The sequence below is a fragment of the Monodelphis domestica genome, chromosome 7 (genome assembly GCF_027887165.1).
Source record: "Monodelphis domestica isolate mMonDom1 chromosome 7, mMonDom1.pri, whole genome shotgun sequence".
Lineage (NCBI taxonomy): Eukaryota > Metazoa > Chordata > Mammalia > Didelphimorphia > Didelphidae > Monodelphis > Monodelphis domestica.
This window is the reverse complement of record NC_077233.1, coordinates 134,495,279-134,513,419: the sequence shown is the minus strand read 5'-3', so window position 1 is coordinate 134,513,419 and position 18,141 is coordinate 134,495,279. Positions and strand designations below refer to the sequence as shown.

At 34.5% G+C, this 18,141-nt stretch overlaps 1 protein-coding gene across 13 annotated transcripts in view; it reads right to left on the bottom strand.

Moving 5' to 3' along the window:
• KATNIP (katanin interacting protein) overlaps positions 1–18,141 on the bottom strand; it is a 221,019-nt gene that overhangs the window by 138,518 nt on the left and 64,360 nt on the right. For all 13 annotated transcript variants that reach the window (XM_056805495.1, XM_016424209.2, XM_056805498.1 and 10 more), the window contains 2 exons: positions 17,930–18,027; positions 5,972–6,103 (listed from right to left, as the gene is read on the bottom strand). In XM_056805495.1, coding sequence (XP_056661473.1) covers positions 5,972–6,103; positions 17,930–18,027 — 230 coding nt within the window. The remainder of the gene's footprint in view (positions 1–5,971; positions 6,104–17,929; positions 18,028–18,141) is intronic.

The window sequence follows — 18,141 nt, the reverse complement described above, 5'->3', positions numbered from 1 at the left end:
TAATAATAATGACATTATATCAACATTTAAACAAGGCATTTTGGAACACAACTATAAAATGATTTTGAGAGAAATAAGTAGAGAAATAAATAATCAAAGAGCATATCCCATACTCATAGTGAGGTTGAGCCCAAACAAATTAAATATGTCCCACATTAGAAACTTGAAGTTATACCAATCAAAATACTAATAGGATGTCTAATAATTTATTTATATATTGTCTCCACTCAGATCGCAACCAAGGATTGCAATTTCATTGAGGCAGAGAACTCCCATTACATAAAATCCCTCAATGAATGCAAAATGGCAACCCTTAGTTAGTCTTTAAGAGTTGTCTGGTGACATTGAGAGATTAAGTCCTAATTGTTCTAATTGTCCTAATTCATTATTCAATAGAAATTTTTTTAAAGAGGGTAGGGAAAAAAATCTTTGCATTACCATAACTAATAAAAACTCTACATCCAGAATCTATGAAGAACTAATACAAATTTTTAAAGTGTTTTCCTAATGTATAAATGGCCAAAGGATATACATATACAATCCATAAACTAGGAAACAGATTGTTAATAACTACTTGAAAATTCTTCAAATCCTAATAAGGAAATATGCACTAAAGTCATTTAAATATCATATTAAGTTAATAAAATTGATAGAAATAGTTAAAAGTGATAAAACACAATATTATCAACTACAGGGATGGAATAGGAATGCGTAAAGAGGCCTTGTGTTTTTGGAGACTAGGCTGTCATATAATTAATTTCAAAACTGATTATATCACTTGATTCAGATATCTCAATACTATAATTTTAACTAAGGACAAGCTTTATTCTATCAATAAGAAAAACAATCCTATTTACCACAGTCTCAAATAAGTCCTCTGCACAACAATGTCACTATTCTTCAAGCTATCTTGCTGATATCTCTCTGTTACACTTCCTGAAGAAGTATAGTCCCACTCTTGTTTTCTATAAAGTCCTCAGTACTATATCTCATACCAGTCTTGGAGTAGATGGCTTTACCTCCTATTTTACAAAGAAAATCAGATGAGTTCCTTTTGATCCTCTATTCCATGGGCCAAAATCCTTTTACATTATCATTCACTCCTTCCTCTTTTGTTCTAGTCTCCAAGAAAAAGATGGGCCTTCTCCTTGTTAATTGGGGCCTCAATTACATTCCCTTCTATCTTTTCTGGGAGCCTGTCCCATTGATTATTCCCTCTGATGACATTTCTAACCATTCCCTTTTTCCTAAATCCTTCTCTTCTTGCTGGAAACATGCCTGAATTTCCCTCATCATTCAAAAACGTTAACTTGACCCTGTTGTCCTATCAAGCTGACTTTCCATTTATCTTCTCTTTCACTGCCCAGCTCCTGCATAGAGTTGTTTATACTCAACTCCATTTGCTTCCTTACCTCTTCATCATTTGTTAAGCACTTGTAAATTGACTTCTGAAGCTAAATTCCCCTCTGAAACCTGATTTCTCAAAGATTATTAAAGGGTTGTTATGGATAATCTGATGACAGTTTCACAATCTTATTTTTTCCTAGATCTTTCTGTTGCTTTTGACATTGCTGACTACCTGGATACTCATGCCTTCTTTCCATGATACTGCTCCTGCTCCTCCTGGTTCTCCTTTTCTGAAAGATCTTCTGATTTTTTTTTTTTTACTGAGTCATCATTCCTCTCTTACTTCCTAAGAAAATGTCTCTAAAGCTCTATCCTAGACTCTTTTCCTTCTATACTCATGATTTCATTTGCTCCTGTGGCTAAATTATTAGCTTTCTGCATCTGATTCCCAAATCTATATTCCAGTCCTATTCTCTCTCCTTAAGCACATTCTCCCTTTGCTAACTATATACTTCACAAAATCCTACCTGGATGTCCCATCAGCATGCCAATCATAAATATAATTTTTGTGGGAAAGAAAGCACTAACAACAAGGAGGCATAAAAAAATCCTCATGTAGGAAGGGATATTTTAGCTGGGCCTTGAAGTAAGCTAGGGTTTCCAAGAGGCAGGCCTGAGAAAGGAGAGCATTTTGAGATGGCAGCTTATACAAAGGAATGACAGTCATGTACAGGCACTAGTAAGGAGGCTAGAAAGTGGCTTGTGCGATGTGAAGTCAGTGCAGAACAGGTATTCTTAACCTTTTTTGTGACACTGACCTCTATGGCAGTCTTGTGAAGCCTTTAGATTCCATTCTCAGAAAGTTTTTAAATGCATAAAATATATGGGATTGTAAAGGAAGCCAATTATATTAAAATACACTTATTAAAATATTGATAAAATAAACTTTCAGACCCTGCCCTGAAATCCAGGGATTCTTTGAGGAGTATGGGGATTTTTCATGTACCTAGCTTAAGAAATCCTAGTGCAGAAAGATAGACAGAACTATGCGGGAATTTAAGTGTTCCAAAGAGGTGCCTTCATTTGATCTTCAAAGCAATAGAAAAAGCTCATTGAAGTAGGAGTGATATTCAGAACTATATTTTAGGAATGCCAATTAGAAGGCTGTGTAGAAGATGTTTGAGAGAAGTTAAAGAATGGAGGTATGGGTCAAGTAAGATATAGGGACGAAGGCCCAAACTAAGGTCATGCTCAGATGAAAAAAAAGGAGTCAAATGTGAGAAAGTTGAAACATATTCAATAAGAATTTAGTGGGACTAGTAAGAACAGTCACCAAGAAGAAGGCAGAAAGGGAATTAAAGGAGACCAAGACAAAGTTTTGGGGAATGCCATTAGTTAGAAGATGAGATATGGATGATAAGCCATCAAATAAGACTCAGAAGGAATGGTTAGAAAGGTAAGAAAAGAAGAGAGTCCAAGGAGGAGAGAGTATTGAGGAAGAGAGAGGGAACAGCACCGTCAAATGTGACAGAGAGGTCAAAGAGGAGCAGAATTGATAAAAGGTGACTGAACTTAGCCTTGAAGACATCAATGGTAGTTCTAGAGATATGAAGTTTCAGTCAGATAGTAGAAATGAAAATGAGATCAGAAGGCTTTATAAAGTGAGTGGAACCTGAGAAAGTAAAGTTAATTCATAGTTGGCTTTTTTCTTGGAGTATAGAAAAGAAAAGGGAGAGATGTAAGAAAACAGCCTGAGGGGATGAGAAAAGCAAATAATGACTTTTTTAAGAACAGGAAAGATCTGGGCATATTTGAAGGCTTCCAGTGATTAGACAGACTGAAAATTATAAAGAGAGTGAAGGAGGAGAAAGGAAAAGATGAGATCAAGAGTACAACAAAGGGGTTAGCTATGGCAAGAAATTTTTCTCTGAGATAAGAACAAGAGAGGAGTGAATGATGTTAAAGAGATCTAAGGTGTAGGATTGAGAGAAAGAGGAAGCCCATGAGAGACAATTTTGATTTTAACAGCTAAATATGAGCCAAGGTATCTTTCAAGAGGTGGACAGGAAACAGATAGCTAGATAAAGGAGAAAAAGGTCTGAAATATAAGGTGTGGAAGTAAAGGGATGGGTAAAAAGGGACGGAAGGTATTAGGTGGGCCCATTTAGGATTGGATAATGTGAATGAGTAGTCTACTCAAGTAGTAGGGCTGTGACTTCCTTCAGGAGTACTAAATAGTGCTCTTGAGTAGAAGCAGAGAAGACTGATGGTGGTGTAATGTGGAGCTGGAGTTTGGAAAGGATCAGTGATTAGAGGACAATGGGGATAAGAGATTTGATGACAGAAGACATAAAATTGAACAGTTTATAGCACTAAGATTTTGAAGGGAGGGAAATGAGGTCAGAACAGGGCTACAAATAGGTTGAGAATAAAGGGATGGTAGAGTAGCTGAAGGCTGAACTGCAAATAAACAACAGTTTTAGGAGGCACTGGGCAAATGCAAAGACAAGAGGTATGGTCAGATAAAGACATTTAAAAGTCATTAAGTCTCTCTACAATCTTGCTTGAACCCACTTAATCTTTTTAGCATTATTTCCTTTTACCCTCTCCATATATTATACATTCTAGCCAAAATGAATTCAAGAATCAACATGGTTGTCCCCAGAATTCAAAATGCCATTTCCATGCTTTTAAACAGGCCACCCACCACACCTGGAATCCTCACCTGTCTTCAGGACTTAGCTCAGATGTCACTTTCTTCCAATCTAAATTATCTTGCATTTCCTTGTCTTTGTCCCTGTTGCATCCCTCCCAGAGAATGTAGATTCTTTGGGAGCAAAGATTTTTTTCATTTTTGACTTTGTATAAACAGTATTCAGACTGCTTGAATACAGTGGGCATTAAATATTTGTTGAATTAAATGGACTTCTATAAAAATTCATAAAGACTTCATGGGTAATATTGAAAACTGGGAACAACTTTTATGTCTAGTGACTTAGTAAGTGGCTGAATAAAGTTGGATGAATCATTGTAATAGAATATTATTGTGTCATAAAAAATGATTCATATTCGAAGAATGCAAAGAAATATGGATAAACTTCTTTGAAATGATGTGAAGAAAAGTAGATGCCTAGATTATAGAAATAATAATAGTAGCAAAACTGTATATTCACATAAACAGAAATATATTGGAAGAGAACAGAGAAAAGTTGTTATTGTTATTTTTGTAAAATTTACTTTATCCTGTTATCAAAATGCAAATAGCATAAAAGTTGTTTGTTTTTTTTTTTAAACCAATACTGTGTATTGGTTCCAAGGCATTAATTAGAGTGGAAAGGGCTAGGCAACAGGGGTCAAGTGACTTGCCCAAGGTCACATAGCTGGGAAGTGTCTGAGACCAGATTTGAACCTAGGACCTCCCTTCTCTAGGCCTGGCTCTCAATCCACTAAGCTACCCAGCTGCCCCATAAAGTTTGTTTTTAAGTGTGATTTTATTCTTAAATTAGTCTATTTATTTGATTATTCATTTTCATTGGGATTCTTCCTAAAGTATATGGCAATTTTAATTACATGAAATACTCATAAATATTATTTAAATCTTCTTTTCTAGTCATGCTCATTTCATGAAACTGACATTTTGTCTAAAATTTTATATTAAAATAGGATTTTATTGAACTTTTAAAACTACAAAATATATAGAATTTTAATATGGTAGAGATAATGCTACTAAGGGAAATGTTACTACTTCCTGAATTAAAGAACCTGAATTTGACTATCATGGATTACTAACGTATATCTTTTGCATTTACTACTGTTCATACTTTCACTAATGAATGTGTGTGGTTGGTAAAGTGAAAATAGAGCTGGATGTAGAATCAGAAGACTTATATTCAAATGGATCTGCCACTTACTATGTCTGCGACCTTGAGTACCACTGGGAGTTTCAGTTTCTTCAACTCAAAATAAAGATTTGGATAGAAGGACCCCTCTGGCTCTAAACTATAATGCTATGGTCCTACAGAAAGTGCTTGAACAATACTTGTTAATTGATAAAATAAGAATTCGTTAAGGACTTCCTGTGTGCCATTTATGGTTCTAAGAGCTAAGGATACAGAGACTAGAATGAAAGTCTGCTCTCAAGAAGCTTAAGTTCTACTGGAAAGAAATGATACCTACAGAAAAGTAAACAAAAATGATCTATTATGGATAGAAAACAAAGTGGTTTCCTGAGGGGAGACTAGCAACAGAAGGATCAGGATGGGCCTCCTAAAAGAGGTGGCCCTCAAAATTAGCTTTGTGCAATACACTGCAAAAGTACAAAGATAATTCTAAGGAAAGATTATGACCTGCCAGTGGCTAAGGGTGGCCATGGAGCTCAATGTGACATTCATAAAATGAGATGACAATTTGGAAAGACAAAAGTATTATATGTAGGAACCTTAAAATTCCTTTCGATAGACAAAGGCTTTTTGGGTCATTATCAGAGTTAGAACTAGGCTCTTGATGTAACCATAATACCTAAACATTAAAAAACTATAAAAGTGTAAGTTACTCTTATTATGATGAGTAAGCTACTTTTACTATCTAGCCTGGTAATTAGTCTCATGCCATGGCAGATTCATACCTGGGAAAAATCAATAGAAAAATCCTTTGGTTTGATGTCCACATTCTGATTTCTTTCAAAGTCCTCAGCAAAATCAGGAGGGGGGTCAAGATAGAGTCGAGGTCCAGCTTCGGTTCTAATTTGTACAGACTTCTATAAATGAAAATAGAAAAAAAGATTTCAACAATACAATAAAATTTTTTTAACATACTGCAGATTGTGGCAAAGGACAGGAACAAATATTTTGCATGGTAGCCATATTCTAGTAGGCTTCTATTGAATAAAGTTAGTTCTATTTTCACAACAAGACTTGAACTATGGAATACAAAGACACACAATAAAATCCTACTAACTAGGTCCATCTCAAAGAGCAAAGCTGTCTTAAGAGTGTTTATCCTTGGCTTATCCTTTTTACTGGATGAACCATGACCATTTTTTTTTTAACCTTTACCTTTTGTCTTGGAACCAATATAGCAGAAGAGTGGTAAGGCTATGTAATTAAGGCTAAGTGACTTGCCCAGGGTCACTAAACTAGGAAGTGCCTGAGGTCATATATGAGCCCAGAAGCTCCCATATCTATACCTGGATCTCTATGAATTTAACAACTTAGCTGCTCCTCATGACCAGTTTATAAAGCTCAAATGTAGAATCATAGAATGTTCAGAATAGGTAGAAGCAAGATGGTAGAGTAGAAGAAGCACTGAGATAAGTCATCCTAATATTCCCTTCCAAAAAACTTTAAAATGATATCTCAAATCAAGTTCTGGAATGGTAAGGCACACAAAAGGTCAAGGTGAGATATTATTTCATCCTAAGATAAGTTAGAGGGTTGGAAAGAGAAATGATATAGGGGTGTGGGTGATATATGATAAATGATATAGAGGTGTCTATGATATAGAAGTGTAGGCTAACCCGAAACCTATGTAGGTATACATATAAGACCAGTAGTAGGACTAGTTGGTGGCAACAGAAGCAATAGCATTTTGGGGAGCACTCAAGCCAGTGATAGTAAAGGGATCTGACAACTTGTCAGAAAGAGATTACAAGGGCCCTCTGTACTGGTATGGAATATAGAACCTGATGCTATTTGGCAACTCTACTGCCTGTACTCACTCCTAGGTCAAAGTTCAAGGTAAAAAATAGCACTTTTGGTCACAAGGGAGCAGAGATCATAAAGAGAAGTAATCATTGAAATCCCAAGGGATTGGGGTCCTTCCTGGGTAAGGACCAGAGTAAAGATCAACAGAGCAGTAAATATACCAATCTCAAGATCAAACCACCTTGGGAAGCAATGAAAACTTCTAAACAATCAGAACTAACTCTGAAAACAGCAGCATGAAAAAGCTTGATGATTGGGACTATCTCCTACACCCAACTCTGCTTCCACAACAGGCACAAAGCCATATTTAATATAAAGTTCAAAGTCAAGAAATAGGCTAGAAAAATGAACAAACAACAAAAGAACATAACTATAAAAATGGATGAAAAGGAAGATAAGGACACAAATTCAAAAGAAGACACTGAAAACAGAACACCTATAAGCAAAGCCTCAAAGGGGGTAAAAAGTGAAATAGAGTGGTAGGAGGAAAATTGGGTAAAAACTAAGAGTGATGCAAGATAATAAAGAAAAAATAATTAACAGCTTGGAAAAAGAGGCAAAAAATTCCTAAAGAAAACAACATCATAAAAAACAGAATTGGCCAAATGGAAAAGAGGTACAATACTTCACTGATGAAAATAACTCTTTAAAAAAGCAGAATTGGCTGAAGAGAAAAAGAAGTTCAAATGCTCACTAAAGAAAATAATTGCTTAAAAAGTAGAACTGGGGAAGTAGAAGCTAATGATTCCATGAGACATCAAGAAAAAAAATTTAAAAAGTCAAGTCAAACAAGTCAAAAGAATGAAAAAAAATTAAGAAACAGAACTATTTCATCAAAAAAACAGCTGACCTAGAAAATAGATTAAGGTGAGATAATTTAAAAATTATTGAACTACCTGAAAATCATGATTTAAAAAAGAGCCTAGATATCATATTTCAAGAAAATATTAAAAATATTTCCATATGAAAATATGGAAAATTGACTTGATATCCTAGAGGGTCATATTGAAGGAATCTACCAATCACCACCTTAAAGAGATCCCAAAAAGAAAACTCTCAGGAATATTATGCACAAATTCTAGAGAGCTTAGAAAAACAGAAAATACTTCAATTAGCCAGAAAGAAATCATTCAAATATCCTGGAACCACAATTGGGATCATACAAGATTTAACCGCTACCATATTAAAGGAACAAAGGGTAGCAACCATGATCTCAGACAAAGCAAAAGCAAAAATAGATCACATTAAAAGAGATAATGAAAATCACATCTTGCTAAAAGGTACCACAGTCAATGAAGAAATATCAAAACTAAATATGCATCAAATGCGATAGTATTAAAATTCTTAAAGGAAAGGGTAAATTAATTAGAAGAGAAAATAGACAATAAAACTATGCCAGTGGGAAACTTCAACTATCCCCTATCAGAACTATATAAGTCTAACCATAAAATAAATAATTAAAAAATTAGGAGATGAATAGAATCTTAGAAAACTTAGATATGACAAACCTCTGAAGAAAATTGAATGGGAAAATAAAAAGAATATACTTTTTTCTCAGCTATATGTGGCACCTTCCCAACTGACTGAATATTAGGGCATAAAAACCTCAGAAACAAATACAGAAAAGCAGAAATATTGAATCCACCCTTTTCTGACCTTAATGCAGTAACAACTACATTCAACCAAGGTTCATGGAAGCACAGACTGAAAATTAATTGGAAACTAATAATCTAATTTTAAAGATGCATAATTAGAATCTGCTCCCCAGGACTCTCCCAGCATTCCATGTTCCTTTGCATGTTATGTGCTAATGTAGGGAGTATATAAGTTTTGTGTAGCCCTGCCTCTCTCTTTTCCTTGATCGCAGTGTTGGAAGCAAGCTGGAGAACTTACTCATGTGGGTTTACTTTTTGTTAGATAATTAGGTTTGAACTTCTATTTCTTTTAGCTTATTTTCTACTTCAATTGGTTATTAATAAACCTTATAAAATATAACACTTGGAGTTACTGATATTAATTTAAATCTTAGAAGGAACAGGTGGATCAAAGAACACATCACAGAAACAATAATTTCATTAAAGAGAATGACAAGAATGAAACAACATACTAAAACTTGTAAGATGCAGTCAGAGCAGTTATTATGGGGGAAATTTATATCTCTAAATATGGACATCAATAAAAGAAAGAGCAAATCTGTGAATTGGACATGTAACTAAAAAACTAGAAAAAGAACAAATTTAAAATCCCCAATTAATGGGGAATGGCTGAACAAATAGTGGTATATGTTGGTGATGGAATACTATTGTGCTCAAAGAAATAATAAAGTGGAGAAATTCCATGGGAACTGGAATGACCTCCAGGAATTGATGCAGAGCAAAAGGAGCAGAACCAGGAGAACATTGTACACAAAGACCGATACACTGTGATAAATCAAACATAATGGACTTCTCCATTAGTGGTAATGCAGTGATTCTGAACAAGCTGGAGGAATCTATGAGAAAAAAAACGTTATCCACATTCAGAGGAAAAACTGAGGGAGTAGAAACACAGAAGAAAAACAACTGCTTGAATACATGGGTCGAGGGGATATGGCTGGGGAGGTAGACTCTAAATGAACATCCTAATGAAAACACCAAGAACATGGAAATAGGTTCTGATCAAGGACACATGTGATATCCAATGAAACTGTGTGTGGGCTGCAGGAAGGGGAGGGGGAGGGGAGAGAGGGAAATAATGTGATTCTTGTAACCAAGGAATAATGTTCTGAATTGCCTAAATAAAATAATTCAATAACTGTAAAAAAAACTAAATCAATAAACTTTACTGGAATTGTACCACCAAAAAAATAAATAAATAAAAGTATTTTTCCATGGTAAAAAAAAATGCCCAATTAAACATCAAAATGGAAATATTGAAAATTAAAGATGACTAAAATTGAAATTTAAAAAATTTAATTAAAACTAAGAACTAGTTTTATGAAAAATAAATAATAAAATAGATACATTTTTAGCTAATTAGATTTTTAAAAAGAAAAAAATTCCAGTAACAAAAATGAAAAGGGTGAAATGTACCACCAATGAAGATGAAATTAAAGCAATTAGTTTTTTGCCCAATTATATGACAAATACAACTGACAATATAAGTGAAATGAATGAATATTCACAAAAATAAAATTTGCCCAAATTATCAGAAGAGGAAACAGGATATTTAAATAACCCTATCTTGAAAAGGGAAATTGAAAAAGTCATAAATAAGCTCCCTCAGGAAAAACCTTAAAGACCATATGGATTTACAAGTGAATTCTATCAAACATTTAAGGAACTATTAATCCCAATTCTATATGAAAAAAAAAAACAGACAAAGAAGGAGTCCTTTCCTTTATGACATAAATATGGTTTTGAAACCTAAACTAGGGAAAGTAAAAATAGAAAAATAAAAATATGGATCAATTTCCTTAATGAATATTGATGCAAAAATTTAAAATAAAATATTAGCAAGGAGACTACAGCAATATAGCACAAAGATCATATACTATTACCAGGTGGGATTTACATCAGGAAAGCAGGGATGGATCAATATTGGGAAAATTATAAGCATAACTGACTATATCAATGACAAAAAAACCAAATCATATGATCATACCAATAGATGCAGAAAAAGCTTTTGACAAAATGCAATATTCATTACTATTTAAAACACTAGAAAACACAGGAATCAATGCGGCCTTCCTTAAAATAATAAATGATTCTGTCTAAATCCAAGAGCAAGTATTATCTATAATGAGGATAAACTTGAAGCCTTCCCAATAGATCAGGGGTGAAGCAAGGGCAGACGTTAACATCACTACTATTCAATATTGTATTACAAATACTAGCTATAGTAAAAAGGCAAGTAAAAGAAATTGGAAGAATAAAAATAGCCAGTGAGGAAACAAAACTATCAATTAACTTCAGAAAAGTTATTTTATTTTAAAGGACTAGAAAAAAATAGATTTCATTTGGAAGAACAAAAGGCAGAGAATATCAAGGGAACCAATTTTTTAAAATGTGAAGGAAGGCAGCCTAGCAGAACCAGATTTCAAACTATACTACAACTTGTTAATCATGAAAACCATCTGGTACTGGCTATGATATAGAGTGGTGGATCAATGGAATAGATTACACAAAACTAAATGACCATAGTAATCAAGTCTTTGATAAACCCAAAGATCCAAGCTTTTGGGATAACACAATTTGGAAAAATTGCTAGGAAAACTGGAAAGCAGTTAGGAAGAAATTAGGCATAGAACAACATCTTGCATCATATTCCCAAAAAAAAAAAAGTTCAAAAGGATAAAGGATTTAGATATGAAGGGTGAGACTACATAGTCTTTGAAGTCCCTTCCAAATCTCAGATTTTGCACTAGCTTGCTGTTAGACCTAACACAGCCAAATCATTCAGAAATTGTTTGGACATAAAACCGATAAGAGTACAAGTAGAAACAAAATAGAACAGATTCCTTTAGCACAGATTTGGAGATGTGTTTTTGTCACTCATTACAATAAAACTACCACATTTAGATGCTAGCACCTCAATACTTGATGGGTTATTTGGAGAGGAAATGGCATTCAATAAAATGAAGTCAGGGAAGAGTAAACTTGCCTAAATATATAGAAAGGAAATTTGTATTGGAGACAATGCAATTTTTTAGGCACTCAGGGATTGATTTTCAAGAGGGAAGATTCCAAAATAATGGAAAAATAATCATCAATACTATAACATCAGTAACTACTAACTCACATGCAGATTATCTCCAATCTATAAAATCTTTGTGAGAATGATCTATGCAAATACTCTTAATGAGAACATAGGTAGGGAAAATGCTAGTTTTCTCAAATAATTTTCTACTGTAGATTGCATATTCAAAGCTATACAAATATACAGAGAATACAAGATCCCACTGGGTTCATTGTTGATTATAAAAGGGATATGATTTGGCAAAGCAAAATGTAATTGGTGCTTCCCACATAATATGGTAAGATCATTCAAAATTAATTGATGAATACAACTATTCAATAATTATCAATATTAAGTGACAAGTTAAAACAGGAAAATATATACTTGTCAAAAGTAAGCAAAGGTATTTATTACTATCCTGGAGGAGATACTAGGGTAAAGTCCAAATGGTGGCAGGATGTCAGCTACATGGTAGAGTTGTCTAAGTGCTTCTATTTATATATGATTTTGTAATGACTGTATCAAGCTCTAGAATATTTCAGGGCATTCTCTTCCTGATCATTTCCAAACCTGAACTCCATCATCTACAATTTCCTCCTCTCCCTCTCATTATAAGGATGGACTGCCCCTAGAACCACCTTGGTCTCTCTTGGTTAAATTCTGTCTTAACTTGAAGATAAGGGTCTATTTTGAAGAACCAGGCCTCCATGGCCTCCATGTCACTAACTGGCCATTTCCAAATCACACCATCCCATGTGTATTCCTTGTATTTTCTCTTCTTCAATGTATACTGCTTGACAACAAAGTTTGTCTTGCTTCTTATATTCATATCTCAAGTGCTTATCATAGTGGCTGACATATAGTAAACACTTAAAATTTATTCATTCTTTCAAATATATGGCTTCTCAAAAGAACATTATTTAATAATCCACACAGGAAAAACCAAGTGGATGATAAATGCCTATTGCCTAGATAATGAATGCAACTATATCAAGATGTCTTTGAATAGGAGTCCCTCAAAAGATCTTGAACAGATACTACAGACAATAAGCTAAGCTCAGAAGATAACAACAGGCTAGAAATAAGATAGTTGACATTTGAAAAACTGTGCTATGCTTTCAATGACTATAAACTGCTCACAATTGCAACAATTCATCGTTTTAATTATAAGTGCTTCTGAAGTGATACCTGTGAATAAGAATACCACAACCTCTGGAAAATCAAATCTATATATAACTCAAAAAGCAATGGAAAGATGAATAGAAGATGCATAAGGCAGCAAAGTATTAAACTATGATCTGCACCAGAGAAGGTATCTATATATACTTTAAGTATCCATAACAAATACAGACAAAAAGAAGGCAGATTGATCATGTAATATTAGTTATAAGAAATGTAACAATACTGCTATCTATAAAATAAGAAGAGGCCTAGGAGAAAGCTTCTAGCACATTGGCCTTTGAAGCTATGATCTTATAGTTACTAGTGTATCCACTAAAGAGAATAGGCCATTTTGAGGAGATCTTTGATTAATTGATAATAAAAATAATAGCTGGAATTTATGTAATACTTTAAAGTTTGCAAATTGTTTTGCATACATTGTTCCATGTGATTCTCACAATTACTCTGTAAGGTATTTCAGATAAAAGAAATGAAGTAACTTACCCAAGTACAGAGAGCATGGGATAAGCACTCAGGAGACCAAAATTCTAGTGTTACTTCTCGACTGAATTATCTTTCTGGCCTAGAACACAGGATTTTCCCACTTTGGGCCTAAGTCTCTCCAACTGTAGGATGAGGAGGCTAAAGGAGATGACCTCTAATGTTCTTTATCTATCATTTTATTATATGAGAAGAAGTTAAAGTATAGAGGAAAGTATGATAAATGAGAAGTAAGAGGCCTTTGTTCTTCTCTAGGTTCTACCACATAAGATCATGTGACCCCAGGAAAGACGTATAATTTCTCTGAGCCTTAGTTTCTTTATCTGCAAGATGGGGATAATAATATTAAGACTATGTCAATCACGCAGTTGTTATAAGGCATAAATCAAATGAGAATACACATGTAAAATTATCTTAAAAATAAAAAATTGCTATAACCTATAAGGTCTGATTATTTATTAAGAGCCCCTGTGGAAATAATGAACTGCCCATGTAAAAGGCCCGGGAGATTATGGAGGAGGGATTATAAAAAAGAAATAGAAGACAAAATCTTTGACCTCAAGGAATTAAATAAACACATGTATCTAAAGATCATTTTATGGAGCAGTACCTCATAAACATATTGACAAATAAATATAGTTAATACAGTGCTACAGAAGGTGCTAAGTTCACATGAGTAAGAAAAAATCAAACTGCTACTGGACAAAGTACTGGACTTGTTTATAAATACTATCTCAAACACTAGCTGTATATCTCGGGCAAATTTCTTGATTTCTGCTGGCCTCAGTTTCTTTATTTGTAAAATGAGGGATTTCAACTCAGGCATGTCTGAGGTCCCTCCTAAATCAAAATCTACAGTCCTATATCCCAGAACACTGTTTTTCTGATTTTAAAAAATATAATTTTTTGACATTCTGTCCTCCTGTCTTATGGAAAGTTATAAACACCTGATCTCTATGTGCTACTTCATAAACCTTCATTAATAAAGACAGATCACTTTGATGTGTTGAAAATAATAAGGGACCTGGGTCTAGGTTTTGCTCTGTTATCTACTTATTGTATAATAAAAGGCATTTTTTTTAAAGACATTGCTGCTCTAAGACTCAGTTTCCTCAGCTGTAAAATGGGACTGATACTCTCAGAACAACCAACCCTACTGATTAGAACAAATTATCTTAAAAGTTGAGAATATGAATAAAAAGGAAAAGATTAGAACCTTTTTCTCAATTTAACTTGTGAGATTGCCTCTTTGGAAAGTTCATGATCAGTACAGTTTAGTCTGTTGGAAACTGAAGAGGCATTATAGTGAAGGCAAAGTAGTGCTTAATAAATGGAGTGAACTTTCTTTAGAGACCTTCAGTAAAGCCCACCCTGCAATAAATTGTTGGAAGGTTAGTTCTTTCACTACCAATTTAAGGCTAACATCTGATGATGTTCATCAAACCTGACAGAGTTTTGGTAAATGACTGCAATGCTTATTAGTCTGCTGTCCACCCAAGTATTACAAGGCTATAGCAACCATAAATCTTAATCAACTGACAGCAAGAAGACTCTAACACACAGACATGATGCAAAGAAAGTGTCAAGTGCATGAGTGCATATATAACCAGCTACAACATCTCTGCAGTATTAGGAGTCTGACAGATCCAAAGTCTAACCATATCTTGTCTGGGATTAGGCATCTTGATCTTTGTGTCTGCATCAAGAAAACAGGAAATGAACCATATTTAGATGTTGGGAAATGAGATGGGAAGAGGCTGCAAAAGACTGATCTTAAAAGAAAATTTCTTAAAATTAGGTTCAGTCTTTTGCTATAAACCTGTGGTCACAGCCTAGGGCTCAAATACAGTTCATAATTATAGAGTGAAAGACATATGGCCAAATTGCTAAAAAAAAAAAATCTGTTTTTAGGTTTGTAACACAGTATCATTTGTAGTCTGCTGAGACCAGGCGCACAGTCCATACTTTTATCACACAAATTCTTTAGGGATTGAAATTCACGGACCTACCATAAAGAGTTTATTTGTGTTTCTATAAAGTAAAAACTATTTAAAGTATTAGTTTTATCTGCTCTCCCTCAGGCACCCATTTAGGTTTTAATTATAAGGTCCTGAGGAAATCAGACCAGCACAGAGCAGGGAAATAAGAGGCCAACACATTCAACAAGCATTTAGTAACTGCTAACTGTGTATAAGGAAGGCACGAGACACTCGGGACACAAAGACAAAATAAACACCCTTGAGAAGCTTACATTCTACAGGGAGTAGGGATAGAGTATGTACACAGATATATAACCCGAGGAGGAAGAGGATGCTTACAAGGCTGCTCAGCAGGGGCTTCTTGTAGAAGGTGATACATGAGCTGAGCCTTGAAAGAAGCTAAGTGTTCTAAGAAGCTGAGGTGTGGTGGGATGACCTGTATTGTAAATGGCACAGAGCTAAAAGATTAAATCCCAAATTTGGGGAACAGCAAATAGACCAATTTGGTTGCAGCATAAAGTACATGAAGAGGATTAACACATAATTAAGCTGGAAAGGTAGGCAAAAGCCAGATTTTGAAAGGTTTTAAATAACAAACTAAGGAATTTCTATTTATCCTAGAGGCAACAGAAAGTCCCTGATGATTCTTGCATAGGATAATGAAATGGTCAGATGTGCATTTTAGGAATATTACTTTGGCATCCATGTGGAGAATGAATTGAAGAGGGCAGAGACCAATTAGAAGCAGGGGAACCAATTAGAAGGTCATTGCAGTAGTCTAGGAGAAAGAAAATAAAGGCCTGAATCAGGACCCAAATCTGTGAAATAAGCACAACTTTCTATTGCCATAAATTAGGGAAAATTCCCATATTCATGATAACTCCTAAGGGGTGGCAATAAGATGTGAGAAAAGCATACTGAACTCATTGTCAGGAATCCTAGGCTCTAATCTTCATTTTGCTGCTCTTGGGCAGGTCACCTCCATCTCATTTTCTTATCTGTAGAATGACAGGCTTGGACTACATGTTCTTTAGGGTTCCTTGCACCTTTAACATTTTAAGGTTTAACATTTAAACATCAACAGGGCATTCTGAAAGATTGATGGGTTTACTGGGAAAGATAATTAGTTCTCTTTTGGTTATGCTGAGTTGGGATGTTTATGTAACATCTATGTGGAGAGGTCCCAAAGGTAGTAGGTGGTATGAAATTGTAGCTCAGAAGAGAAATTGGGAATAGATGTATAAATTTGGGAGTCCTTCACATGGAGATGGTCACTGAACCTATCAGAGCTTATGAGATCACCAAGCGTCAAGGTAGAGAAAGAATAGAAAAAGGCCCTAGATGGAACCTTACTTAAAGGACATAGAGGTTAGGTGATGAGTCCAGGATGATGATCCAGAAAAAGAGACTGAGAAGAAGATATCAGAGAGGTAAATGAATAGTCAAATATTAATTTTCCAAGGTCTCAATACTTTCTCTTTATTGGCCTTATCCCCTCACTTTGAGATCACTTTCTCACCTAAAGGAGAACAAGTATCTATTCCACTTTGTATCTTTTCATGAGATTTTCAAGCATAAGTTTCACATAAAAATACCAAGATTCCCAGTAAAAGCTGTAGATTGGAAGGTATAAATAGGAGCCGAGCTTAGAGGAGAACATGATTAACCTCTACTACACTTAGAATTTATGACTGTGTCACTATAATGAGTTTTAGTTTGGGGATCTGAAAAATACTAACAGTACACATTTATATAGTACTTTATAGCCTTATAGAATTTTTTATTCATAATAGCCTTCTAAGATAAGTATTCTATTTTTATCTCCAAATATCACCTCTTGGGATTCTGAGCTAAGATCAAGTATAGTCCTTGCCTCATGTTCTATTAGAAGCTATTTCTTGAGGACTTTTATTATCTTATAATTTTATTAATTTTTTTCTTTTACAGGTCTCCTCATGTTATTTCCAGATAATACAGATGAAGACATTAAACCGTAAAGAGGTAAAAAAGGACCTTCCTAAAGCCACAGGTGTTAGGTAAGTGACAGAAATGGGATTTGAATCCAGGTTTCTGACTCTAAAATTGTGGAAAATGTACCACATTGTCTATATGTTATTCTAAATATGGTATTCTATTTCTAGATACTCTATTCAGAAAGATAAGAATAGTTCTAAATCAACAAGAGAATTTTGCTTTACTTTGGAGGCTTCGACACTTATGCTACCTCCTCCTACAGCTCCAACTTAGATAAAGGTGTGGTTGCATGGACTAAAGCAAAGAAAAATATGTAACAGGCATATTTTAAAAAGTCAAAGAAGAGCATCTCTGATCTTTAGCTCATCTGTCCCCTAGGATGGGTAGGATCATTCCACAAAGTAGGCAAATCACATTTTAGGGCTCATGGGCCTTTTTCAATACACAGCAAAATCCTGCACCAATGACGCCCTCATAATAGCCAAGTTTCCTATTTGAAAGAAAATGTTTTTGATGCATCATCACAGATTGTCTCCTACATTTCCAGACCTGATGCCATCCTTTGCGCTGAACTTTGCAAGGTGCTGTCCGTGAACCACGTCTTAATGTTTCTTCTGTTTCTCTAAATAAAGGTCTTCTTCCAGAATCTGAAAAAAAAAATGAGATCTATTTAGTAGGCATGTATGTGGCTTGAGAGTTCCACATGCCATTGGTTAATATAAAACCAGTAAACAAAATTCTAAGCTATTAAAATCATTCAT